The sequence below is a fragment of the Pleurodeles waltl genome, chromosome 5, assembly GCF_031143425.1.
Source record: "Pleurodeles waltl isolate 20211129_DDA chromosome 5, aPleWal1.hap1.20221129, whole genome shotgun sequence".
Classification (NCBI taxonomy): domain Eukaryota; kingdom Metazoa; phylum Chordata; class Amphibia; order Caudata; family Salamandridae; genus Pleurodeles; species Pleurodeles waltl.
This window is the reverse complement of record NC_090444.1, coordinates 1411453173-1411475015: the sequence shown is the minus strand read 5'-3', so window position 1 is coordinate 1411475015 and position 21843 is coordinate 1411453173. Positions and strand designations below refer to the sequence as shown.

Here is a 21843-nt window from a genome sequence, read left to right as displayed (position 1 = left end):
AGACTCGCAGTGGCGGTCGGCCCACTGCCATTGCAGTGGTCTGAGCGCCACATTAAGACCACAGTGGTTGTGCTACGGTCAGACCACCAGGATCAGAGAACCTAGTGGTATAGCGGGTCTCCGCCAGCGATTTCTTGATGGTAACACCGCCATGAAAAGGCTGGCAGAGAACAGTGCAGGGGGCCCCAGCACTGCCCATGCACTTGATATGGGCAGTGCAAGGGTCCCCTAGGCAAGCACCATCACAATGTTCACTGTCTGCTTTGCAGACAGTGAACATTGTGAAGGTGCTGGTGCTCCCTGCATCCTACAGCACTGCCACCGGCTCAATCTCGAGGGTGTATCCCGTCAGGCCAGCGTGCGGAAACTCAGGTTTCTGCCCACTGACCTGGCGGGAAACTTAATGGGCCCGGTGGGGAGAAAGCCACTATGGCAGCAATGTCCCCGTCGGAAGTTCATCCGATGGCCTAAATCGTCCGCCAAACTTGTAATGTTCCCTGTAGTGTCATTTACTTGGGACTTTTAAGTAAATTGAATGTGCCAATTAACTGTAGGTCAATTTTACCATGTTTGAAGGCAAGAGCATAAATCCTTTAGACCAGGTTAATAGTGGTAAAGTGCACAGAGCGCTATAACTAACAAACATAAATTTGGCAAAATAGGAGGTGTGAAGGCAAAATGTTTGGGGGACTACCACGCCAAGGATGTCAGGCCTAGTAGCAACTCATTTAAATCCTACTCAAAGACTGAGTGGCTCTGGGCAGAATTTAAAGTCAAATAAAATAGCAGTCAATCAAAAACACAGGTGGCAGCTGTCTTGAGATCTTCTGGGGCTCTCTAAAAGGAGAATGTACATCACAGATGCATGTAGATTGTGCATCATCACTGAACAAACATTGCAGAGCCTTCAGAAAGACATCCACTGATTGGACCTTGACATAAGTATATGCTCTATCTCTCAAAAGACGTATAAGCAAATCGTAGCAGTTAAAGGACAGATGTGTTTGTTGGAACTCTAGAAAGTGGAATAGTCAGTAGCCAAATGTTTAAAAAATATGAAGGAGGAGACAGAGGTGGTCATTCTGACCCTGGCGGTCTTTGACCGCCAGGGCGGAGGACCGCGGGAGCACCGCCGACAGGCCGGCGGTGCTCCAATGGGGATTCCGACCGCGGCGGTAAAGCCGCGGTCGGACCGGCACCACTGGCGGGGTCCCGCCAGTGTACCGCGGCCCCATTGAATCCTCCGCGGCGGCGCAGCTTGCTGCACCGCCGCGGGGATTCCGACCCCCCCTACCGCCATCCAGATCCCGGCGGTCGGACCGCCGAGATCCGGATGGCGGTAGGGGGGGTCGCGGGGCCCCTGGGGGCCCCTGCAGTGCCCATGCCACTGGCATGGGCATTGCAGGGGCCCCCGTAAGAGGGCCCCTACATGTATTTCACTGTCTGCTGCGCAGACAGTGAAATACGCGACGGGTGCAACTGCACCCGTCGCACAGCTTCCACTCCGCCGGCTCGATTACGAGCCGGCTTCATCGTGGAAGCCTCTTTCCCGCTGGGCTGGCTGGCGGTCTGAAGGCGACCGCCCGCCAGCCCAGCGGGAAAGTCAGAATTACCGCCGCGGTCTTTCGACCGCGGAACGGTAACCTGACGGCGGGACTTTGGCGGGCGGCCTCCGCCGCCCGCCAAGGTCAGAATGAGGGCCAGAGTGTGTAGACTATTGACTGGCAAAGCAAAAAAGTAGAGAGACAAGCCAAATCACACATATTCACAATAGAGAACACAGCGCATAGATAGACATGTCAAAGTACCTGAGGGAGGTTTCGACTTCGGACTAAGGGAGGGATTAAAACACCCAAACTCTTAGGTGAAAACAGAGAGATCAAACTGCTTGATCTCCACAAAGCACTAGGGCCGGACAGTTAGTCTGCTCATTTTAGCAGGTTATGTGGCCAAAACTGCTGAATTCCATGACCAAGTTGTTCAATAACTTTCTCTACAAGCAAAACCTTCCTCCCTCAAAGTCTGTGGCTAGAATGTCAGTCATGTTCAAACGGGACAAGAACAGGAGCAGTGTGGGTTGAACCACACTATTTTGTAATTAAATACAGAGTTATAGATATTCTCTACTATACTAGTGACAAAACTAAACAAGTAGATGCCCCAGAGAACACACCTAGAACAGGTGGGGTTCATATTTAAAAAACAGATGTGGAACAACACCATAAATGAGGCCCACCTAATAGGTGTAGTTAACAAGAATAGAAGGAAGGTGCTACTATTGTCATTGGATGCCAAAAATGTTTTTGAGAAGTTGAGTGGTGCTTTATACAACAGGTTTTGTAGTTGAGGACCACGCCAATGTTTCTTAAAGATAATTTAGGGGGGCTAAGCCTTCACCAATTACCCAAATGTGTACAATTGTATGAAATATGGGGAAAAGGGTAATGGACTGAGCACAGATTGTGACAGGGTTCCCACCACTCCCCTTGCTGTATAATGTTAACTTGGAGATACTAGCTCAGAAGATTTGCAGAAACCAAGACATTGCAAGAGTGAAATGGGGGAGGGGGGTAGACAAGTTAACAATTACTCAGTCCATGGATGATATACATATCTCCCTTGTGGATCCAGTCGAGTCTCTCCACTAGTTCTACTTGGTGTCAGAATTTTAAGTTAATATGCTGACATCAGAGGTGTGAAGCCTCTAAATGTCAGAGTCAATTAATCTGTTTAACACAACACTTGTCCTTTAGATGAAGCAAATCCACCATCAAATACTTATGGATACAGGGCTGTTTACAGCACCTTTTCCCACTGATCCAATCAATCAATAAAAAATGAACTACAGAAATGGCATTGACATTCTTTGTCATGCTTAGGATGAATAGCCACAGTTAAATATGATAATTCGCCTAATTTCTTTTCATTGTTCTTACTTTGTGTATTTGAGTGGATTATAAGCATCTGTCCCAACTACTAAAGATTTGCTCTGACTTAATTGAAGGGGGCAAAAATGCAACACCACCCACAAAACCTAGCTTCAAGGCACCCATGGGTTGGGGGGAGTGCACTGGGCATTGCCAACATAGTATCATAATAAAGGGTGTCACACCCCAGATACCTCCTAAAGTGGTCCAGGTCTGAGACTGAGAAGGACTGCTGCTTCATGGACCACACAATTGCAGACAGATACCTCCTGAAGTTCCACGACTGACCCAGAGGACTAGGCCTATTTAAATCAGCAAATTGCCAATCACTCGAGCCACTCTCTGAGTATTTTGCTAAACAGTGATGCAACATGGACTAACACGGTTTCCCTCGTCATACAAAACCCTTATGTAGAACCATAACTTTGGCTTGGGGATGGACAGGAAGGCGTAATTGGAAGAAAGCTAGATGCAATAAACTGGAGGACGTAATTGACAAGAGAATATTAACAACTTTCAAAAAGATAAAGAAAGACTCAGACCTCCAGGATAATGGAAGATTTAGACACAATGAAAACACAACACTGAGTAATGAACAGACAAATCAGAAGAGCACCCACTGTACTTCTCATGTAGACTGAAAAAGTACTATGCACTACCAGAGTAATATTTCAGACTTGCAAAGGGCCTCTACATTCCATGATATAAATACACAAGGGTGTTACACATGCCCAGGGCAGAGAAATTATGATTTTACTTTGATGGCACTAGTCTTCAAAATGCCTACAGAAAAGACATATTACTAAGCCTGCCAAATGTTGGAGGAGATGTGGCCAAGAGGGTACCGTGAGGCACATTGTATGTGGCTGCCCCAGATTACAATACCTCTGTATTAGTACTAGGAAAGTATTCATAGCCTTTGAAACTATCACTGAAATAGGCCTCCCGATATTCTCTTGCTGTGTACTATTGGGATGGATACCAGAGGTTACTTGGGGCAGAACTAGATTATCTAATCACTGGTTTGTTCTGTGCAGAAACACTCTTCATTGTCTCAGTGGGGTCCGATAACCACCACTTGCATATGGTAGCGCAGGTGTTTTAATAAAAATTATTACAGAGTGTTCATGAATAAGCGATTTACATAGAAAATGTAATAACGTAGAAAAATAAAGCACGCATTTGAAAATGTGATCACGAAAAATGGCAACGAATGCTAACAAAATGTACTAATAAATGATTTAATATTATGAAATACTGAGAATTTGTTAGATTAATGCAGTAGTGCATCACATTAAGGGTTATGCATTTTGCTCTAGTTTTATTAATTGTAGGCCTTAACTAAGCGAGTGTCTTGGCCTTCTTGTCAGGCCTCATGTAAAAGCTGTATTTTTAACGTTTAATAAAAAGGCTCTCCTAGAGAGTTAAACTGTGACTTCTATTGTATTATTTAAATGTGCTCATAACGGAAGCTTTCTCAGGAGAACCGACTGCTATAAGATGATGTTCCAGCTAGATGTAACATTTTATGTGTAATGTGCGTGAGACTGACTTTCTCAGGAGAAGAACAATGGAGATACTGACTAGAGTGGAAGCTGCAACAATATTGTTACCTGACAAGCCTGATGATGAGGACATTGCAAGACAAACCAATCAACGACATGCGAACGGAGTAATAGTAGAATTCATAGATTTGGAGTTTTAATTTTATTGGACAAAGTGTGAATATGCGATTAACTGACCAGTAGGGATTTGGGAAGTAGTTTTAGCAGTTTTGACTTAACGGGACTACACTGAGAAGAAAAGGACATTCTGCCCTTGCATTTTGCCATTGCCCATTTTCTTGCTGGCCGAAAGGTCAATATTCCTTATACGTCTTGACATGAGACGTGCTTAACTTTAATGCTTAGAGACCTTGTGTTTTCTGGACTTCGACGCTGAATCCCGATGCCTTACTGATTGACTGATGTCCTGAGGATGAAGACTGACCCTGCTTGCTGATCCATCCTGAGAATAGGTATTAGGATCCAGACTGTTGATTATTATGCATTTGCTTTTTCTTTCTAGGTACTGTAGGAGGCTGGTCTGGTTTGTAGTGGTACCAAAGGGTACTTACACTCTGCACCAGGTCCAGTTATCCCTTATTAGTGTAGAAGAGGTGTCTAGCAGCTCAGGCTGATAGAAAAGGGTAGCTTAGCAGAGCAGCTTAGGCTGAACTAGGAGACATGCAAAGCTCCCACTATATCACTAGTGTCATATGCACAATTGTAGGAAAGTACCATCTTGCCTGGCATGTTACCCCCATTTTTCACTGTATATATGTTGTTTTAGTTGTATGTGTCACTGGGACCCTGGTAACCCAGGGCCCCAGTGCTCATAAGTGTGCCTGAATGTGTTACCTGTGTAGTGACTAACTGTCTCACTGAGGCTCTGCTAATCAGAACCTCAGTTGTTATGCTCTCTCATTTCTTTCCAAATTGTCACTGACAGGCTAGTGACCATTTTTACCAATTTACATTGGCTTACTGGAACACCCTTATAATTCCCTAGTATATGGTACTGAAGTACCCAGGGTATTGGGGTTCCAGGAGATCCCTATGGGCTGCAGCATTTCTTTTGCCACCCATAGGGAGCTCTGACAATTCTTACACAGGCCTGCCACTGCAGCCTGAGTGAAATAACGTCCACGTTATTTCACAGCCATTTTACACTGCACTTAAGTAACTTATAAGTCACCTATATGTCTAACCTTTACCTGGTAACGGTTAGGTGCAAAGTTACTTAGTGTGAGGGCACCCTGGCACTAGCCAAGGTGCCCCCACATTGTTCAGAGCCAATTCACTGAACTTTGTGAGTGCGGGGACACCATTACACGCGTGCACTACATATAGGTCACTACCTATATGTAGCTTCACCATGGTAACTCCGAATATGGCCATGTAACATGTCTATGATCATGGAATTGCCCCCTCTATGCCATCCTGGCATTGTTGGTACAATTCCATGATCCCAGTGGTCTGTAGCACAGACCCTGGTACTGCCATACTGCCCTTCCTGGGGTTTCTCTGCAGCTGCTGCTGCTGCCAACCCCTCAGACAGGCAGCTGCCCTCCTGGGGTCCAGCCAGGCCTGGCCCAGGATGGCAGAACAAAGAACTTCCTCTGAGAGAGGGTGTGACACCCTCTCCCTTTGGAAAATGGTGTGAAGGCAGGGGAGGAGTAGCCTCCCCCAGCCTCTGGAAATGCTTTGTTGGGCACAGATGTGCCCAATTCTGCATAAGCCAGTCTACACCGGTTCAGGGACCCCTTAGCCCCTGCTCTGGCGCGAAACTGGACAAAGGAAAGGGGAGTGACCACTCCCCTGACCTGCACCTCCCCTGGGAGGTGTCCAGAGCTCCTCCAGTGTGCTCCAGACCTCTGCCATCTTGGAAACAGAGGTGCTGCTGGCACACTGGACTGCTCTGAGTGGCCAGTGCCACCAGGTGACGTCAGAGACTCCTTGTGATAGGCTCCTTCAGGTGTTAGTAGCCTTTCCTCTCTCCTAGGTAGCCAAACCCTCTTTTCTGGCTATTTAGGGTCTCTGTCTCTGGGGAAACTTTAGATAACGAATGCATGAGCTCAGCCGAGTTCCTCTGCATCTCTCTCTTCACCTTCTGATAAGGAAACGACCGCTGACCGCGCTGGAAGCCTGCAAACCTACAACATAGTAGCAAAGACGACTACTGCAACTCTGTAACGCTGATCCTGTCGCCTTCTCGACTGTTTTCCTGCTTGTGCATGCTGTGGGGGTAGCCTGCCTCCTCTCTGCACCAGAAGCTCCGAAGAAATCTCCCGTGGGTCGACGGAATCTTCCCCCTGCAACCGCAGGCACCAAAAAGCTGCATTACCGGTCCCTTGGGTCTCCTCTCAGCACGACGAGCGAGGTCCCTCGAATCCAGCGACACCGTCCAAGTGACCCCCACAGTCCAGTGACTCTTCAGCCCAAGTTTGGTGGAGGTAAGTCCTTGCCTCACCTCGCTGGGCTGCATTGCTGGGAACCGCGACTTTGCAAGCTACTCCGGCCCCTGTGCACTTCCGGCGGAAATCCTTCGTGCACAGCCAAGCCTGGGTCCACGGCACTCTAACCTGCATTGCACGACTTTCTAAGTTGGTCTCCGGCGACGTGGGACTCCTTTGTGCAACTTCGGCGAGCACCGTTTCACGCATCCTCGTAGTGCCTGTTTCTGGCACTTCTCCGGGTGCTACCTGCTTCAGTGAGAGCTCCTTGTCTTGCCCGACGTCCCCTCTCTCTGCAGGTCCAATTTGCGACCTCCTGGTCCCTCCTGGGCCCCAGCAGCGTCCAAAAACGCTAAACGCACGATTTGCGTGTAGCAAGGCTTATTGGCGTCCATCCGGCGGGAAAACACTTCTGCACGACTCTCCAAGGCGTGGGGGATCCATCCTCCAAAGGGGAAGTCTCTAGCCCTTGTCGTTCCTGCAGTATTCACAGTTCTTCAGCCTAGTAAGAGCTTCTTTGCACCAACCGCTGGCATTTCTTGGGCATCTGCCCATCTCCGAGCTGCTTGTGACTTTTGGACTTGGTCCCCTTGTTCCACAGGTACCCTCAGTCAGGAATCCATCGTTGTTGCATTGCTGATTTGTGTTTTCCTTGCATTTTCCCTCTAACACGACTATTTTGTCCTTAGGGGAACTTTAGTGCACTTTGCACTCACTTTTCAGGGTCTTGGGGAGGGTTATTTTTCTAACTCTCACTATTTTCTAATAGTCCCAGCGACCCTCTACAAGGTCACCTAGGTTTGGGGTCCATTCGTGGTTCACATTCCACTTTTGGAGTATATGGTTTGTGTTGCCCCTATCCCTATGTTTCCCCATTGCATCCTATTGTAACTATACATTGTTTGCACTGTTTTCTAAGACTATACTGCATATTTTTGCTATTGTGTATATATATCTTGTGTATATTTCCTATCCTCTCACTGAGGGTACACTCTAAGATACTTTGGCATATTGTCATAAAAATAAAGTACCTTTATTTTTAGTATAACTGTGTATTGTGTTTTCTTATGATATTGTGCATATGACACTGAGTGGTACTGTAGTAGCTTCACACGTCTCCTAGTTCAGCCTAAGCTGCTCTGCTAAGCTACCATTATCTATCAGCCTAAGCTGCTAGACACCCTATACACTAATAAGGGATAACTGGGCCTTGTGCAAGGTGCAAGTACCCCTTGGTACTCACTACAAGCCAGTCCAGCCTCCTACAACAATATCATAAGAAAACACAATACACAGATGCACTAAAAATAAAGGTACTTTATTTTTATGACAATATGCCAAAAGTAGCTCAGTGAGTACCCTCAGTATGAGGATAGCAAATACACAAGATATATGTACACAATACCAAAAATATGCAGTAATAGCAATAGAAAGCAATGCAAGCAATGTACAGTCACAATAGATTGCAAAGAGAGCACATAGGTATAGGGGCAACACAAACCATATACTCCAAAAGTGGAATGCGAATCACGAATGGACCCCAAACTTATGTGAGCTTGTAGAGGGTCACTGGGACTGTAAGAAAACAGTGAGGGTTAGAAAAATAACCCACCCCAGGACCCTGAAAAGTAGGTGTAAAGTGCACCTAAGTTCCCCAGAGAGCACAGAAGTCGTGATAGGGGAATTCTGCAAGAAGCAACAACACCAGCAATGCAACCAAAGTGGATTTCTGGATGAGAGTACCTGTGGAACAAGGGGACCAAGTCCAAGTGTCGCGACAAAGTCGAGATTGGGCAGATGCCCAGGAAATGCCAGCTGAGGATGCAAAGAAGCTGCCAATACTGCAAGAACGAAGAGGACTAGGAACTTCCCCTTTGGAGGATGGATGTCCCACGTCGTGAAGAAGCTTGCAGAGGTGTTCCCACGCAGAAAGACCGCTATCAAGCCTTGCTAGCTGCAAGGGTTGCGGTTAGGATTTTTGGATGCTGCTGTGGCCCAGGAGGGACCAAGATGTAGCAAATTGTGTGAAGAGACAGAGGGGGCACCCAGCAAGACAAGGAGCCCTCACAGAAGCAGGCAGCACCCGCAGAAGTGCCAGAACAGGCACTACGAAGAGGAGTGAACCGGAGCTCACCCGAAGTCACAAAAGAAGATCCCACGACGCCGGAGGACAACTCAGGAGGTTGTGCACTGCAGGTTAGAGTGTCAGGGACCCAGGCTTGGCTGTGCACAAAGGAAATCATGAAAGAGTGCACAGGAGCCGGAGCAGCTGAAAATCACGCGGTACCCAGCAATGCAGTCTAGCGTGGTGAGGCAAGGACTTACCTCCACCAAACTTGGACTGAAGAGTCACTGGACTGTGGGAGTCACTTGGACAGAGTTGCTGAGTTCCAGGGACCATGCTCGTTGTGCTGAGAGGGGACCCAGAGGACCAGTGATGCAGTCTTTTGTTGCCTGCGGTTGCAGGGGGAAGATTCCGTCGACCCACGGGAGATTTCTTTGGAGCTTCTAGTGCAGAGAGGAGGCAGACTACCCCCACAGCATGCACCACCAGGAAAACAGTAAAGAAGGCGGCCGGATCAGCGATACAAGGTTGCAGTAGTCGTCTTTGCTACTTTGTTGCGGTTTTGCAGGCGTCCAGAGCAGTCAGCAGTCGATTCCTTGGCAGAAGGTGAAGAGAGAGATGCAGAGGAACTCTGATGAGCTCTTGCATTCGTTATCTAAAGAATTCCCCAAAGCAGAGACCCTAAATAGCCAGAAAAGGAGGTTTGGCTACCTAGGAAGGAGGATAGGCTAGCAACACAGGTAAGAGCCTATCAGAAGGAGTCTCTGACGTCACCTGCTGGCACTGGCCACTCAGAGCAGTCCAGTGTGCCAGCAGCACCTCTGTTTCCAAGATGGCAGAGGTCTGGAGCACACTGGAGGAGATCTGGGCACCTCCCAGGGGAGGTGCAGGTCAGGGGAGTGGTCACTCCCCTTTCCTTTGTCCAGTTTCGCGCCAGAGCAGGGCTGGGGGATCCCTGAACCGGTGTAGACTGGCTTATGCAGAGATGGGCACCATCTGTGCCCATCAAAGCATTTCCAGAGGCTGGGGGAGGCTACTCCTCCCCAGCCCTGACACCTTTTTCCAAAGGGAGAGGGTGTAACACCCTCTCTCTGAGGAAGTCCTTTGTTCTGCCTTCCTGGGCCAAACCTGGCTGGACCCCAGGAGGGCAGAAACCTGTCTGAGGGGTTGGCAGCAGCTACAGTGAAACCCCGGGAAAGGTAGTTTGGCAGTACCTGGGTCTGTGCTAGAGACTCGGGGGTGCATGGAATTGTCTCCCCAATGCCAGAATGGCATTGGGGTGATAATTCCATGATCTTAGACATGTTACATGGCCATGTTCGGAGTTACCATTGTGACGCTGTACATAGGTAGTGACCTATGTATAGTGCACACGTGTAATGGTGTCCCCGCACTCACAAAGTCCAGGGAATTTGCCCTGAACAATGTGGGGGCAACTTGGCTAGTGCAAGGGTGCCCACACACTAAGTAACTTAGCACCCAACCTTTACCAGGTAAAGGTTAGACATATAGGTGACTTATAGTTTACTTAAGTGCAGTGGTAAATGGCTGTGAAATAACATGGACGTTATTTCACTCAGGCTGCAGTGGCAGGCCTGTGTAAGAATTGTCAGAGCTCCCTATGGGTGGCAAAAGAAATGCTCCAGCCCGTAGGTATCTCCTGGAACCCCAATACCCTGGGTACCTCAGTACCATATACTAGGGAATTATAAGGGCGTTCCAGTATGCCAATGTGAATTGGTGAAATTGGTCACTAGCCTGTTAGTGACAATTTGGAAAGCAAAGAGAGAGCATAACCACTGAGGTTCTGGTTAGCAGAGCCTCAGTGAGACAGTTAGTCATCACACAGGGAACACATACAGGGCACACTTATGAGCACTGGGGCCCTGGCTGGCAGGGTCCCAGTGACACATACAACTAAAACAACATATATACAGTGAAATATGGGGGTAACATGCCAGGCAAGATGGTAGTTTCCTACAGGTACCAACTGCACTGTTTTGATAGAGCCATAGATATATGTTTTCCAAATTTGTGTTACTTAATTGTTTTGCATGAAGCCCAACTTGCTGGTGCTAATCTGGTGTTAGTTAAGGATCCTTACTAATTAAATCATGATAAAAGGAATTAATGGTTGATGAATTTCTCTACTAAACTTAATGCATGAAATTACTTCCACGAAGTTGACTTTGTGATTGATTTGCACCATAACTTTAGAATGCGTTGTAGTTCAAGCTTTGATTAGATTATGCTTCTTCTGCCACTTTGGACAGCAGTATTGTTTCTGTATGTGTTCCATTTGATTTTGAGATTAATCTACATGACCTTAGCTTTGTTAAAGTAGGGAAATAACTCTTCTAACTTTCACTAAAGGTGTGGTTATCCATGACTGAAAGGTCATGGTGCGCGACAATTGCTGACTCTTGATTATTACTGTTATTGATATTGCGTATTGATTATGTACTGGAGCTATGGTAAGAACATCTCAATTGTGAGTCAAAAGGTTAATCGACCTATTTGCGTCCCCTTGTAAGTTTACTTATTAAAGGCAGACATGCTAACACATACATGACTAATAAGCTAAAGTTTGATACGTCCTGGGCATTGAAAAAGTCACAAACCTTTTACAAGGGACAGAGCAATCCTTCAGTAACATTTGGAGGGTTTTCCTGGAATTTTCAACAAAGAAGAACCGCAGAGACCTCAGCTGTCCACAGAACCTTAAAGACTCGCAGATCTCAGATGTAATAATCGACTGTGAGATCGAATCTTGGGGAAAAGGGAATAGAGAACGATGTGTGGGGGTGGGGAGGGGAGGATTGATCAGGTTCTCAGTGTTATGTCCAATTAAAATCTATTAAGACGTACCTCATTATAAAGGGCGATAAAATGAGCCTCAAAAGAGTATATATTTTGAAAAAGATGCTTCACCTTGTGGTGTGTGTTAAATTAAAGAGGAAATGTGGGTGAATGACAAGATTTTACACCACTCTGATGGGCGATACACATTCCTTGGTGAGATGTCAGGTGCAGCCCTGCAAATTTCCAAAATGAAGTACCAAGACTGCCTTTAACAACATCTTTCTGTTCCATGTTTCTATTGAAAGCCAGGGTATTCCGAATTATCGTGCACCCTCTTCAACTGTCTACGGTCTGTTTTTTACTTTAAACGTGAAGGCATGCGAGGAATTGAATCTAGAAAAGGCGATGAAATATCAGGTCTGGCAGCGAAGAAAGGGTACAGACCGGGATGCACTGCAACTCCTCCCAGACATATGAATCACTCGGATCATCAGAAGCGGGCCTGCTGCAGGTGGCACAAAGACCAGTGCCAGAAGAATCTGATGTGCTGCTGCTTCCAGATTACCGAGTGTACTGTAGGCGGGGGTGCCTCTTTCAGAAGACAATGCTTTGTCCTGTACGGACGGCAGGTGCAGGGATAGCGAGATAAAGGCCTTCTCAACACTCTCGGATCTCACATAGAGCACCCCATACATCGAAAATTGGACAGCCCAAGCCTCACTGTTGTAACAGCGTTTTTCTGCTTACCTGACAGCAACCTGATCCTGGTGGTTATCAAAAATCTCTCCACAGTACATTCACCCGCACTGCGATATCTTGCATGTGCACCATCATTCTTACCAGGTTGCGTTTTTCATTAAAGATAGGCAATTAATGCTTAAGAGCTATTTGTTCTATTTGTACATGTGTAGGGCCTCGAAGTATAGCTACATTTGTACGTTACAAAATAGCAACTGCCTTATATGTTGATTTTATAATTCCAAGAACTGCATTACAGTAAAAAAAAACACACATTACATTTAGTTTAGCTATTTTTGCAACCAGTAAGAGGGGTTGTTCTGATAAATGAATGGAAAGCAGATCTCGAGTCACACACCGCCTTTCTACAAATCACTTTTCTCACTTTTCATCACCACCATTGTTATAAATGCATGCAGAAAAAGCCTAATTTGAGGACATTAACCCCGTGAGAACAGCAGAAATCTGGTATGTTCTCTTCAAATACTCTCCCAGACTCGTCAGTCTGCATTCATCTAAGCACAAAGAACAGACGCGGAATTTTGCCCTAGTGGGATTGCATTTTAAGAATATAGACGTTCTGCAGTGGGTTACGTAGCATTACCACATGTGCATCTGATGTTAAATTTACTTTGAGGCTCATTTGCTCAACTCGAACGCAAACAACGAAGTGCGATTTTTCTCGTTCCTTACACCAGGTAATTTGGAATATAACCTTCACAAAGTTGTACGTTTAACTTTATAAATTCGGCTTGTGGCTTTCGCGAAAAAAAGTTATTTAGGAAATATAATAAGAATAACGGACATGGACACGGCTCCCTGCAATTGCTGACTTTGTGATTGGTTGAGGGAGAGGAATGCCAAGTGTCATGCTTCAGGAATGGAGTTTAGCTCTTTCACCATGGATATGATTTGTTTCATTGGTAAACTGCAAGAAAGAAATGCAGTCTACACAGAAATTATTTGTCAGGTGGCGGAATGGAGGCCGGTATGAAACAAGATGTTTTAAATATTCAATAGGTTTCCTTCTTCTGTAAGTTAAACACTCAAGAGCATTGGAAACAAAGTAAAACAAGCATTCTTAAAGTTTAATCTGCAGCGTTTTTTAAACACAGAGAGACTGCTCTCTCTTCCTGCCCTGTTTAGAAAACACTGCACCTCTCAGTGCACTTACATACTCTGCAGAAATACCCCTCGGGCCATTACATGCTCTTCAGTAGCTACTGCAAAGTATTTAAGGGTGTAGAGGGGTATGCACTGCAGTGATTTCAAAACAGGGTGGTAAGCAGTTCCTCTACGTGCTACTATTTCTAAACACCACAGAAGATTTAAGTTTAATCTGCAGTGGGTTTTAAACATGGAAGGACTGCTCTCTCTGCCTGCCCAGGTTAGAAAGTATGTATGGGCGCAGAGGGATGCAACTTCTAAACATAGAGAGACACCTCCCTCTTCCTGCTGTGAGCAGTCTGCAATAAATCGGGTGTCTAGTTGGCAGAGGTATGTACCCTGTTCAAGTAGGGATCACAATCCTAGTCAGGGTAAGTCAGATATATATCCTAAATTAACCTATGCTCAGCCTCTGGTAGCTTGGCACAGAACAGTCAGGCTTAACTTAAAAGGCAATGTGCAAAGTACATGCACACACAAAAAGTAACACAATGAAAACACCACAAAAAGACTCCACATATCTTTAGAAACATAGAGAATATTTATCTGAGTAAAATAAGACCAAAATTACAAAAATCCAATAAGTAGACTTCGACATATGATTTTTTAAAGAATAAAACTAAGAATGGAGCTTAGAAGTCACTTGGGGTCAAAAGGTCACTTGAGGTTGTGTGGTACCTGTGCAAATCCAAAGTTCAGGCCAACCACGATGGAACATGGGTCAGCTACAGTTCCAGGTAAGTCCAGCTGAAATCTTACCTTCTCAGTTTGGTACGAAGAGTTTGTCTGTGGGTGCGAAGAGCCACCAGGCATCACAGATGGATGGGCTGGAGGATCACAGTCACTAGCAGTCATGCTGCTATGTGAAGAGACAAAATTGCGCCCTCTCGTGCTAACCCTTTTTACACGTGACGCAGTTCCAATGCAAATGGGCTTGTTCACAAAGACCCCAAAAGCTTGATTTGAAAAGCAAAAAGACCACTTCCAAGGTGCCCCTTAAGGGTCAGGAGTTAATTGAAGACGGACCCAGGTGCTATAGCAGGTGAGTTGGAAGAAGTCTTTTGTGCCCCTGTGACTTCAGAAAACAGGAGGCAAGCCATCAAGCCCTTGGAGTCACTCTGGGTTCAAGTGAGATTGGTCCAGTCCTTGTCCTCAGAAGGGCAGAGATCAACAGACAGTAGTGGAAGCTCAGTGAAGCTGTTCCTCAGAAGAGTCAGTCAAGCAGAGTGGCAGTCCATGTAGCACAGCCATCCTTACTCCAGTACAGTTCTTCCCAGGTCCAGTAGTGTGCTGATTTGGTAGGGTCAGAGCCCCAGTACTTATACTCGAATGTGCCTTTGAAGTGGAAGTGACTTCAAAGCCACTCCTTGAAGTGCACAGGTCCCCTTTACATCCCAGCCCTGGCTCCAGACTATCAGAAGGGGGTAATCAGCCCTTTGTGTGGGGATAGGTAATTCCCAAATATACTGTGTTAGCTCCCCTCCACCCTTCCAGCCCAGGAAGGCCTATCAGAATGCAGAGGAGTCCTTTGCCACTTCTACCCATCCTGTGTTTGTGGCTGTCTATGGGGAATGCACAAAGTGTAACTGTCACCTACTCCACATGCATATTGGAGACAGGCTGCAAGGCACACAGAGCAGCAAGAGCAGAGAAATGCCCACTTTCCAAAATGGCATTTCTAAAATAGTAATGTTAAATTCAACTTTACCAATAAAGAGGATTTATCATTCCAGTTACATGAAACATTATGTAGCTACTCCACTGTGATCAAGAATTACAGCTTTAAAGTGTAGTAAGGAGTTGCCAATGCTGGCTTTTGAGAATGCTGGTCTTTGAGTATACCTCACAGTAGTGAAAAAGTAGTTTGGTAGTACATGCCCTGCCTTTTATTTACATAGCACTCTGCCCTATGGGCTGCCTACAGTCTAACTTAGGGGTGACATATGTAAGAAAAGGGGAGATTTTAAATGCAAAGATGAAGTAGCAGAGAAACTGTACATACAGACCCTGCAGTAGCAGGCCCGAGACATGTTGAAAGGGCTAGGTGAGTGTGTAGCACAATCAGTGCTGCAGGCCCACTAGTAGCATTTCATTTACAGACCCTGGGTATATGGTATATCACTTTACAAAGGATGTAAAAGTGAAATATATATGCCAATTTTGCCTACACCAATGTTTACCATTTTTAAGGGGAAAGCACATGCACTTTAGCACTGCTCAGCAGTGGTATAGTGCTCAGAGTCCTGATGCCAACAAAAAGATTCAGCAAAAAGGGGAGGGTAGAAGGCGAAACATTTGGGGTTACCCTTCAGAGAGGGACATTTCTAACACAGTCCCTCTACATTTAGAAACACCACATACCTACCACTTGGTGCCCCTACATACACACTATTTTCTTATACAAAATGCATCGCAGCATTCATTTTTGGCTGTGAGGGTGCATTTTGTGCTAAGAAAATAGCAAAGAATGCCCATTCTGGCCAGTTGCAGAATCTGGTGGAATTTTGTATGTAATTGTTTGTGATTCCACAGAATCAAACTCTGTCCACTCCTAATTATAACAAGGCCCAAAGATATTGGCTTTGCTAATGCTTGTATCTTTTCTATATTTTTGTAATTTTATAAATGGATGCATAATTATTGTCAGTTAATGTGCTTTTGAATAGGCGAGTGTCAGGTAAAGTCTAAAGCCAATGCTAAAGCTTACAGGCTTCTTTGATTTTTGATCTTTTCATTATTAACCGTTATGACAAAGCCAGTATGCATGAATGACCTAGCTAATGTAAAAAAAAAAACATGCGTTAAAAGACCTGGGAAGGCAGAATGGGGCTCATGTGTCAAAACTACACCCGAAAGAATCCAAATTTCCTGATTGCCATGGGGGAAGCTCCAAGACCCAGAAAGCATAAAAACTACTAAGGCTTTCGGGGTAGTGTAGCCCGATGTTCTGAAAGGTCAGCCATAACCCCATTTGTTTTTCCAAAACAAAATTTATCTCTGGCATCCAGCAGGCTTCTTGTTCTCTCAGGAACTAATTGCTGATAACTATACCTATCTGCACCCCCGCCCCCCTCACACCCACCCCTCTGAGGAGGCAGAAAGACTTTTGGGGCCTTTGGTGGTGGTGTCAAGCCCCCTGCCCATTTTCTTTTTAAACAAAATAAATCACTGGTTTTCTAATATGCTTTATGCCCTACAAGAAAAGAAGCAAAGAGCAAATTGTGATAAGCCTCCGATCTACCCCCCAGGGAGATGCTAAGGCACATCCTGTTACTAGTTTTTATTTAAAAACTCTCCTGCTCTAGTGGACTTTCTGACCTCAGGGAGGACAGACTGGGGCTAAAGCACTCAAACACCCTCACCAGAGGGGCAGAAATGCTGTATTTTACTTTTTTGTGAGAGCACATGACATTCCTATGGGCTACCCCTCTCCATGGACTGCATATCGAGTGAACCTGACCACTACAATGGGACCTGGGGGATCCCCCCGACCCCCAAGAAAATTGTGGGGAACAAAATGGCAAGAATTATGCATCCTATCACACATTTTGTAATATATTCCATGGTATTCGTTTTTAAAGCATAGTAAATGGTGACCATACAGTGCACCAGGATACAGTAATCTTTATTGGGGTTCTTCAATGATTCCCTGACCATTATCCTCTAGCAGTGCCTCTCATCACTCCACAGCCCCTCTCTCATATGTATTCCATTTGTTTTATAGAGCCTCTTACCAGCATAGGGTTTTGGAGCACTTTACATCACACACACATAAAGAGACAGTGCATATGTGTGTTAATCAATGTATAGAAAACGGTGACAACAGGGACTAAAAGTGTAGGATTCACGTCATCCATACTGCAAGGCATTTGTTAAGATTACCTGGTCTGAGGAACCATGAACTCAGGATTCAGAACCTAACACAATGGTTAAGGTTTACTTAACTATTAACAATGTATTTCTACTGAAACAAACCCTTTGAAACAAAATTAGGATAATCAAAGACTGAGAACACACATAACTTTTTAACCTGTACCATGCGGTTTGCATGCAGCTCTTTGATGACACTTCATAGCTCACTGCGCTAGATTATGATTGTAATTTATGAACTGCGCAGTAAGAAAAGGAGCTCTGTGACAAAAGCAGTATCCCACTGAGCTATGCATATAAAGTACTGCTCTGTGATCTGCATAGTACCTGTTCTTTGCAACAGGCACATTAAAACTTTCTGCTACCTTAGATGAGTCAAATCTAGCACTAAATAAAATCCCATCTCTCTCCAGCAGGTACATTAATCACAGTTATCTTGGCAATTGTATTGTTGACCAAAACTGGTTTACGAGGAACTCTACGGGGTGTCGAAAACTGCTGGACTGCGGCTACCTGTTTGCTCTTGAAAGGCGTTGGTACTCTCCTTTTAAATGTATGGCAGCAGTGCTGAGAAGTGCGTACTCTCACTTGCAAATCAAAGAAGTGCGGGTACTCGATGCCTGCCCACTTAAAGCACTGCCCCCCTCCCTCTATCCTCCTAGAAAAACGACCGATGCCAGGTACGACCTGTCAGGCCTTGAGGATGAGATATTCCCCGTCAAGACAGATCAAAGTGAAAGCAGCCAGCACCTAATCACACCAACTGCACTCACTTCCACACTGCGTGTCATTCCGTGTTGGAAAAAATAAACTCTGAACAGGAGAGAAGCCCTTTACTGGCGTCTCGAAATTATTTTAATAAAAGAAAATTATTCTGGTGAAAGAATTATAAGCATTTTCGCTGCATATATAGAGGGTGAGATGTTCATGCCCTTCAAACTGCAGAGTTTATTCAGGGGACAGAAAAGCCTCATCCTTTGCATTCAATAGGTTAAGAAAAAGTGGGTACCATATCGGGAAAGAAAAAAGGGGCGCTCCTTGCTTGGGTTTTGCAATCCACAGCCACATCGACTAATGCTATTTACTGAGTGTTGTAAATACCTAACCCCGATCTAGCCCACATGTCAATGCTTTAAGTGGGCCGAGCTCTAGCCAGGTCTCAGATCTGGCAGTAATTTAACATTAATTTAGTAACACGCCCCGGACAGGATTGTAGTTAACCATGTCCTTAATAACATCGACCACGACTCATAGAAAGATTCTTAATTCCAATTTTTGGCCAGGCCCCTTTTCAAGGCTCATCCGCCCCCAATCTTTTTCATTCCATCTAAAGCGCTTCCACTTATAATCGGCTGCTTGCCAATATTTGAAACCGGAACGTTAACATAACAAGCGATGACAGCAGCGAGCGTTTTACATAAATAGCCTATGTTTCCACGACTGACGTGCTAACGTGTGTAGTAATATATTACAGACGAGCCCTTCTTCGCTAATTCCTTAGTTCGGAGGACTTCTTTAAAAAGATCCATGCAAATAAAAATGCACACGTAGGACGGGCGTTGTCGATCTCGGAATGGACAACAGCTATGCAGGATGCCAAAACCCATAAGTTTACTGTTTACTTTTAAAAGAGGAGCAGTTACTCTTTGCCTTAGAAGTGTTTTTGTGCTATGGGCATAAGACAGCGAGCAGTTAAGGTCTCGGAAGGCAGAACTAATGTGAGGACGACGGCCGGTCACTGAGTACTTCAGCGGTAAAGTGTTTCTATACATCATAACAGCCGCTCCCCACCTTTCCGGACCCCTCCGATGCACCCTCAAACCCCCGAATCGCAGAAACTGAGTTGTGCCTACCGTGCTGCTGCAACGGCAACCCAAGATGCGAGCAAGAGGACGAGGTGGCCTGCGATGGATGCCATTTTGCCAGAAGTGTCTCTGTTCCCGACGAATTGAATTGTACGATAGAAATCTTCTGAGATGCGGTCCCCTTGAGTAAAGGATGCAGGGATTGCGGCTTTGATGGAAAATTAGTGAGTCGTTTTGATGCGACGCCTGGAACAATGCAAATGTTGTGCCCCTCAGCGCAGCTGCAACAGTCTGACGGGTTTGCAGCAGCGCCGAGGAGGAATAGGAGGGAATACGCTGCTTTTCCAAAACACTTACCGGTAGGCGGCTGCCCCACCCCTTATCGGTCGCTTTTGTAAACAGATATAATCCCACCGAAAAGACGATACCGTGCTCCTCAAATCACAGAACTTGTTTTAATGCATGAAAGTGATGTGTTCTGACGTGGTGAGAGTGGTGATAGTTGTGTGCATATGCAAGTTTTACTACTTTTTAGTGGCATGTAAGACAGACAAGGGTAATAAAAACAAGCGCGTCATAGTTAGCCCATCCTGCCTATTTTTTGTAATACTGCCTGTTTTTGAAACATTTGTTGTTGGATTACTTTTTCTGATTCCTACCAAAACGAAAACCGTATTTTTAGCTACATGTCCATCAGCATCAGAGCACTATAGTTTTCCAAGGACCAAGCTCATGCCGTCCAGGTTTATTCTTTGCATTCCGGGACTTAGTACAAATAGAACTGCAAATCCCAGAATGCAAAATAAAAATCTGGACTAGCTACGGTACTCACGCTCGAGAGCTTTTAATATAAATGGCAGTATTATTAAATCAACCTGACGCACTGCAAGTGTCTTGGCGTCATATATCACATCTTTGTAGCTTTATATAGCGCGAACTCGACCCAAAGGTACTGGAGCTCTTTACATGAACAGAAGTTGCATTACCTAAGGACACATTCCTATTATTTTGTAGGCAAAGGGAGATTAGGTGATTTGCCCAGAATCACAGGATGTTGAGTCAATGTCGAGATTTGAACCTGGTTTCACAGCTCAAAAGTCGGCAGCTTTGGCCATTCCTGGGTTATAGCGAACAGCTGCTGCGTACCGATAGTTCGTGTTAGACATTTATCATTTGAAGTACAAACTCAAAAATCCCTGTCGCAAAGCGCAGTCGGCTGAAAAGATAACACATTCTGAAGATGTCACAATTGTATTGGTTCACTGATGCTATGTCTGTGGTAACTACCTTTGTATGGGAATTTCCAAAGTTTCGCATTTTCCCGTGAGAAAAGTAAATCCCCTCTTTTCTACTCATTTTAGTGAGAGTTTGACAATGGAGACAAATTAAATAGGATGCACTGACCTAAATGCAATTTTGGGCCAACTCTTGCACTACACAAATTATAAAACTACATTTTAGAGCAGTTATTGCTGTGATGAAAATTGCAGTGGCAACAATACATTCTCAATATTCTAGAAATGTTGGAAGAACATGCAGCATGCACTCTAAGTAAGCAAACTCCAGATGTACCCTCAGCACCATAATTACACTCACTGGAGTGTTCAGATACTGGAAAGTTTGACGCCTCCTAGTTGTTTGTTTAGGTTTGAATTTGTGGTGAATGAAGTAACTGTGGAAGAGCGACACACCCCAGGGCTGCCCAGACAAATCCCAGAGGAGATTAAATGCGTACTTTTCCACTGCCAAGAAAAACCCTTAGACATTAAAACAAAAATACATCACAAAATCAGTAGGCACATACGGAACCTAGAATTGATGAAGTTAACCAGTTTGACTTTTGTATAGTGCCTTGAGCAATAATGCATCAATTACATACCAATAATTGCATTACTCTTGAGTCCTACTGTCTCACTTCAGTTCCTTAAATTATGAGGCACTTTTTTCTCTGCAGACAACCCTTCAAACTCATCCGTGCAAATATAACCCCCCCTCCAACCTTATCCTGTTGATACCAATCTAGGCCACATTTGGGGTATATCAGACAACTGACTTGCCTCTTGTTTCAAAACAGGATTGTCATCCGGGGTGAGGGTATGTTTCTTGTTCATGTGTAGAAACTCTCACTTTTAATACTTTTCAGTGCAGAGATACCTTATAATTTGATGTACTATGTCAGTGATTCCCAACCTGTAGTCCGGGGACCCAGGGAGTCCGCAAAGCCTCCTCAGGGGGTCCGCAACTGCTTAGGAAATTAAATAATATTGACAGACTTGGTCCCCAGCTGTCAGCATTGTCTCAGTGGGGCGTCCCCGGATTCCAATAGTGATTTAGTGGGGGTCCCAAGGTTCCAGTATCGATAAAATGCGGGTCCACAGAAGACAAAAGGTTGGGAACCACTGTACTATGGTAAAGCACCTCCAGTACTTTTTTGAATATTGAAGGCACCTTATCATATTCTAACATGATCTTTGT

The 21843-nt window shown here is 45.2% G+C and overlaps 1 protein-coding gene across 1 annotated transcript in view; it reads right to left on the bottom strand.

Annotated features, from left to right (window-relative positions):
* The window catches only part of LOC138296505 (CD109 antigen-like), a 775136-nt gene extending 755445 nt beyond the window's left edge, over positions 1 to 19691 (bottom strand). Inside the window, exon 1 of the mRNA XM_069235676.1 lies at positions 19417 to 19691. Coding sequence (XP_069091777.1) covers positions 19417 to 19481 — 65 coding nt within the window. The 5' untranslated portion in view covers positions 19482 to 19691. The remainder of the gene's footprint in view (positions 1 to 19416) is intronic.
* Between the last annotated feature and the right edge of the window lie 2152 nt (positions 19692 to 21843).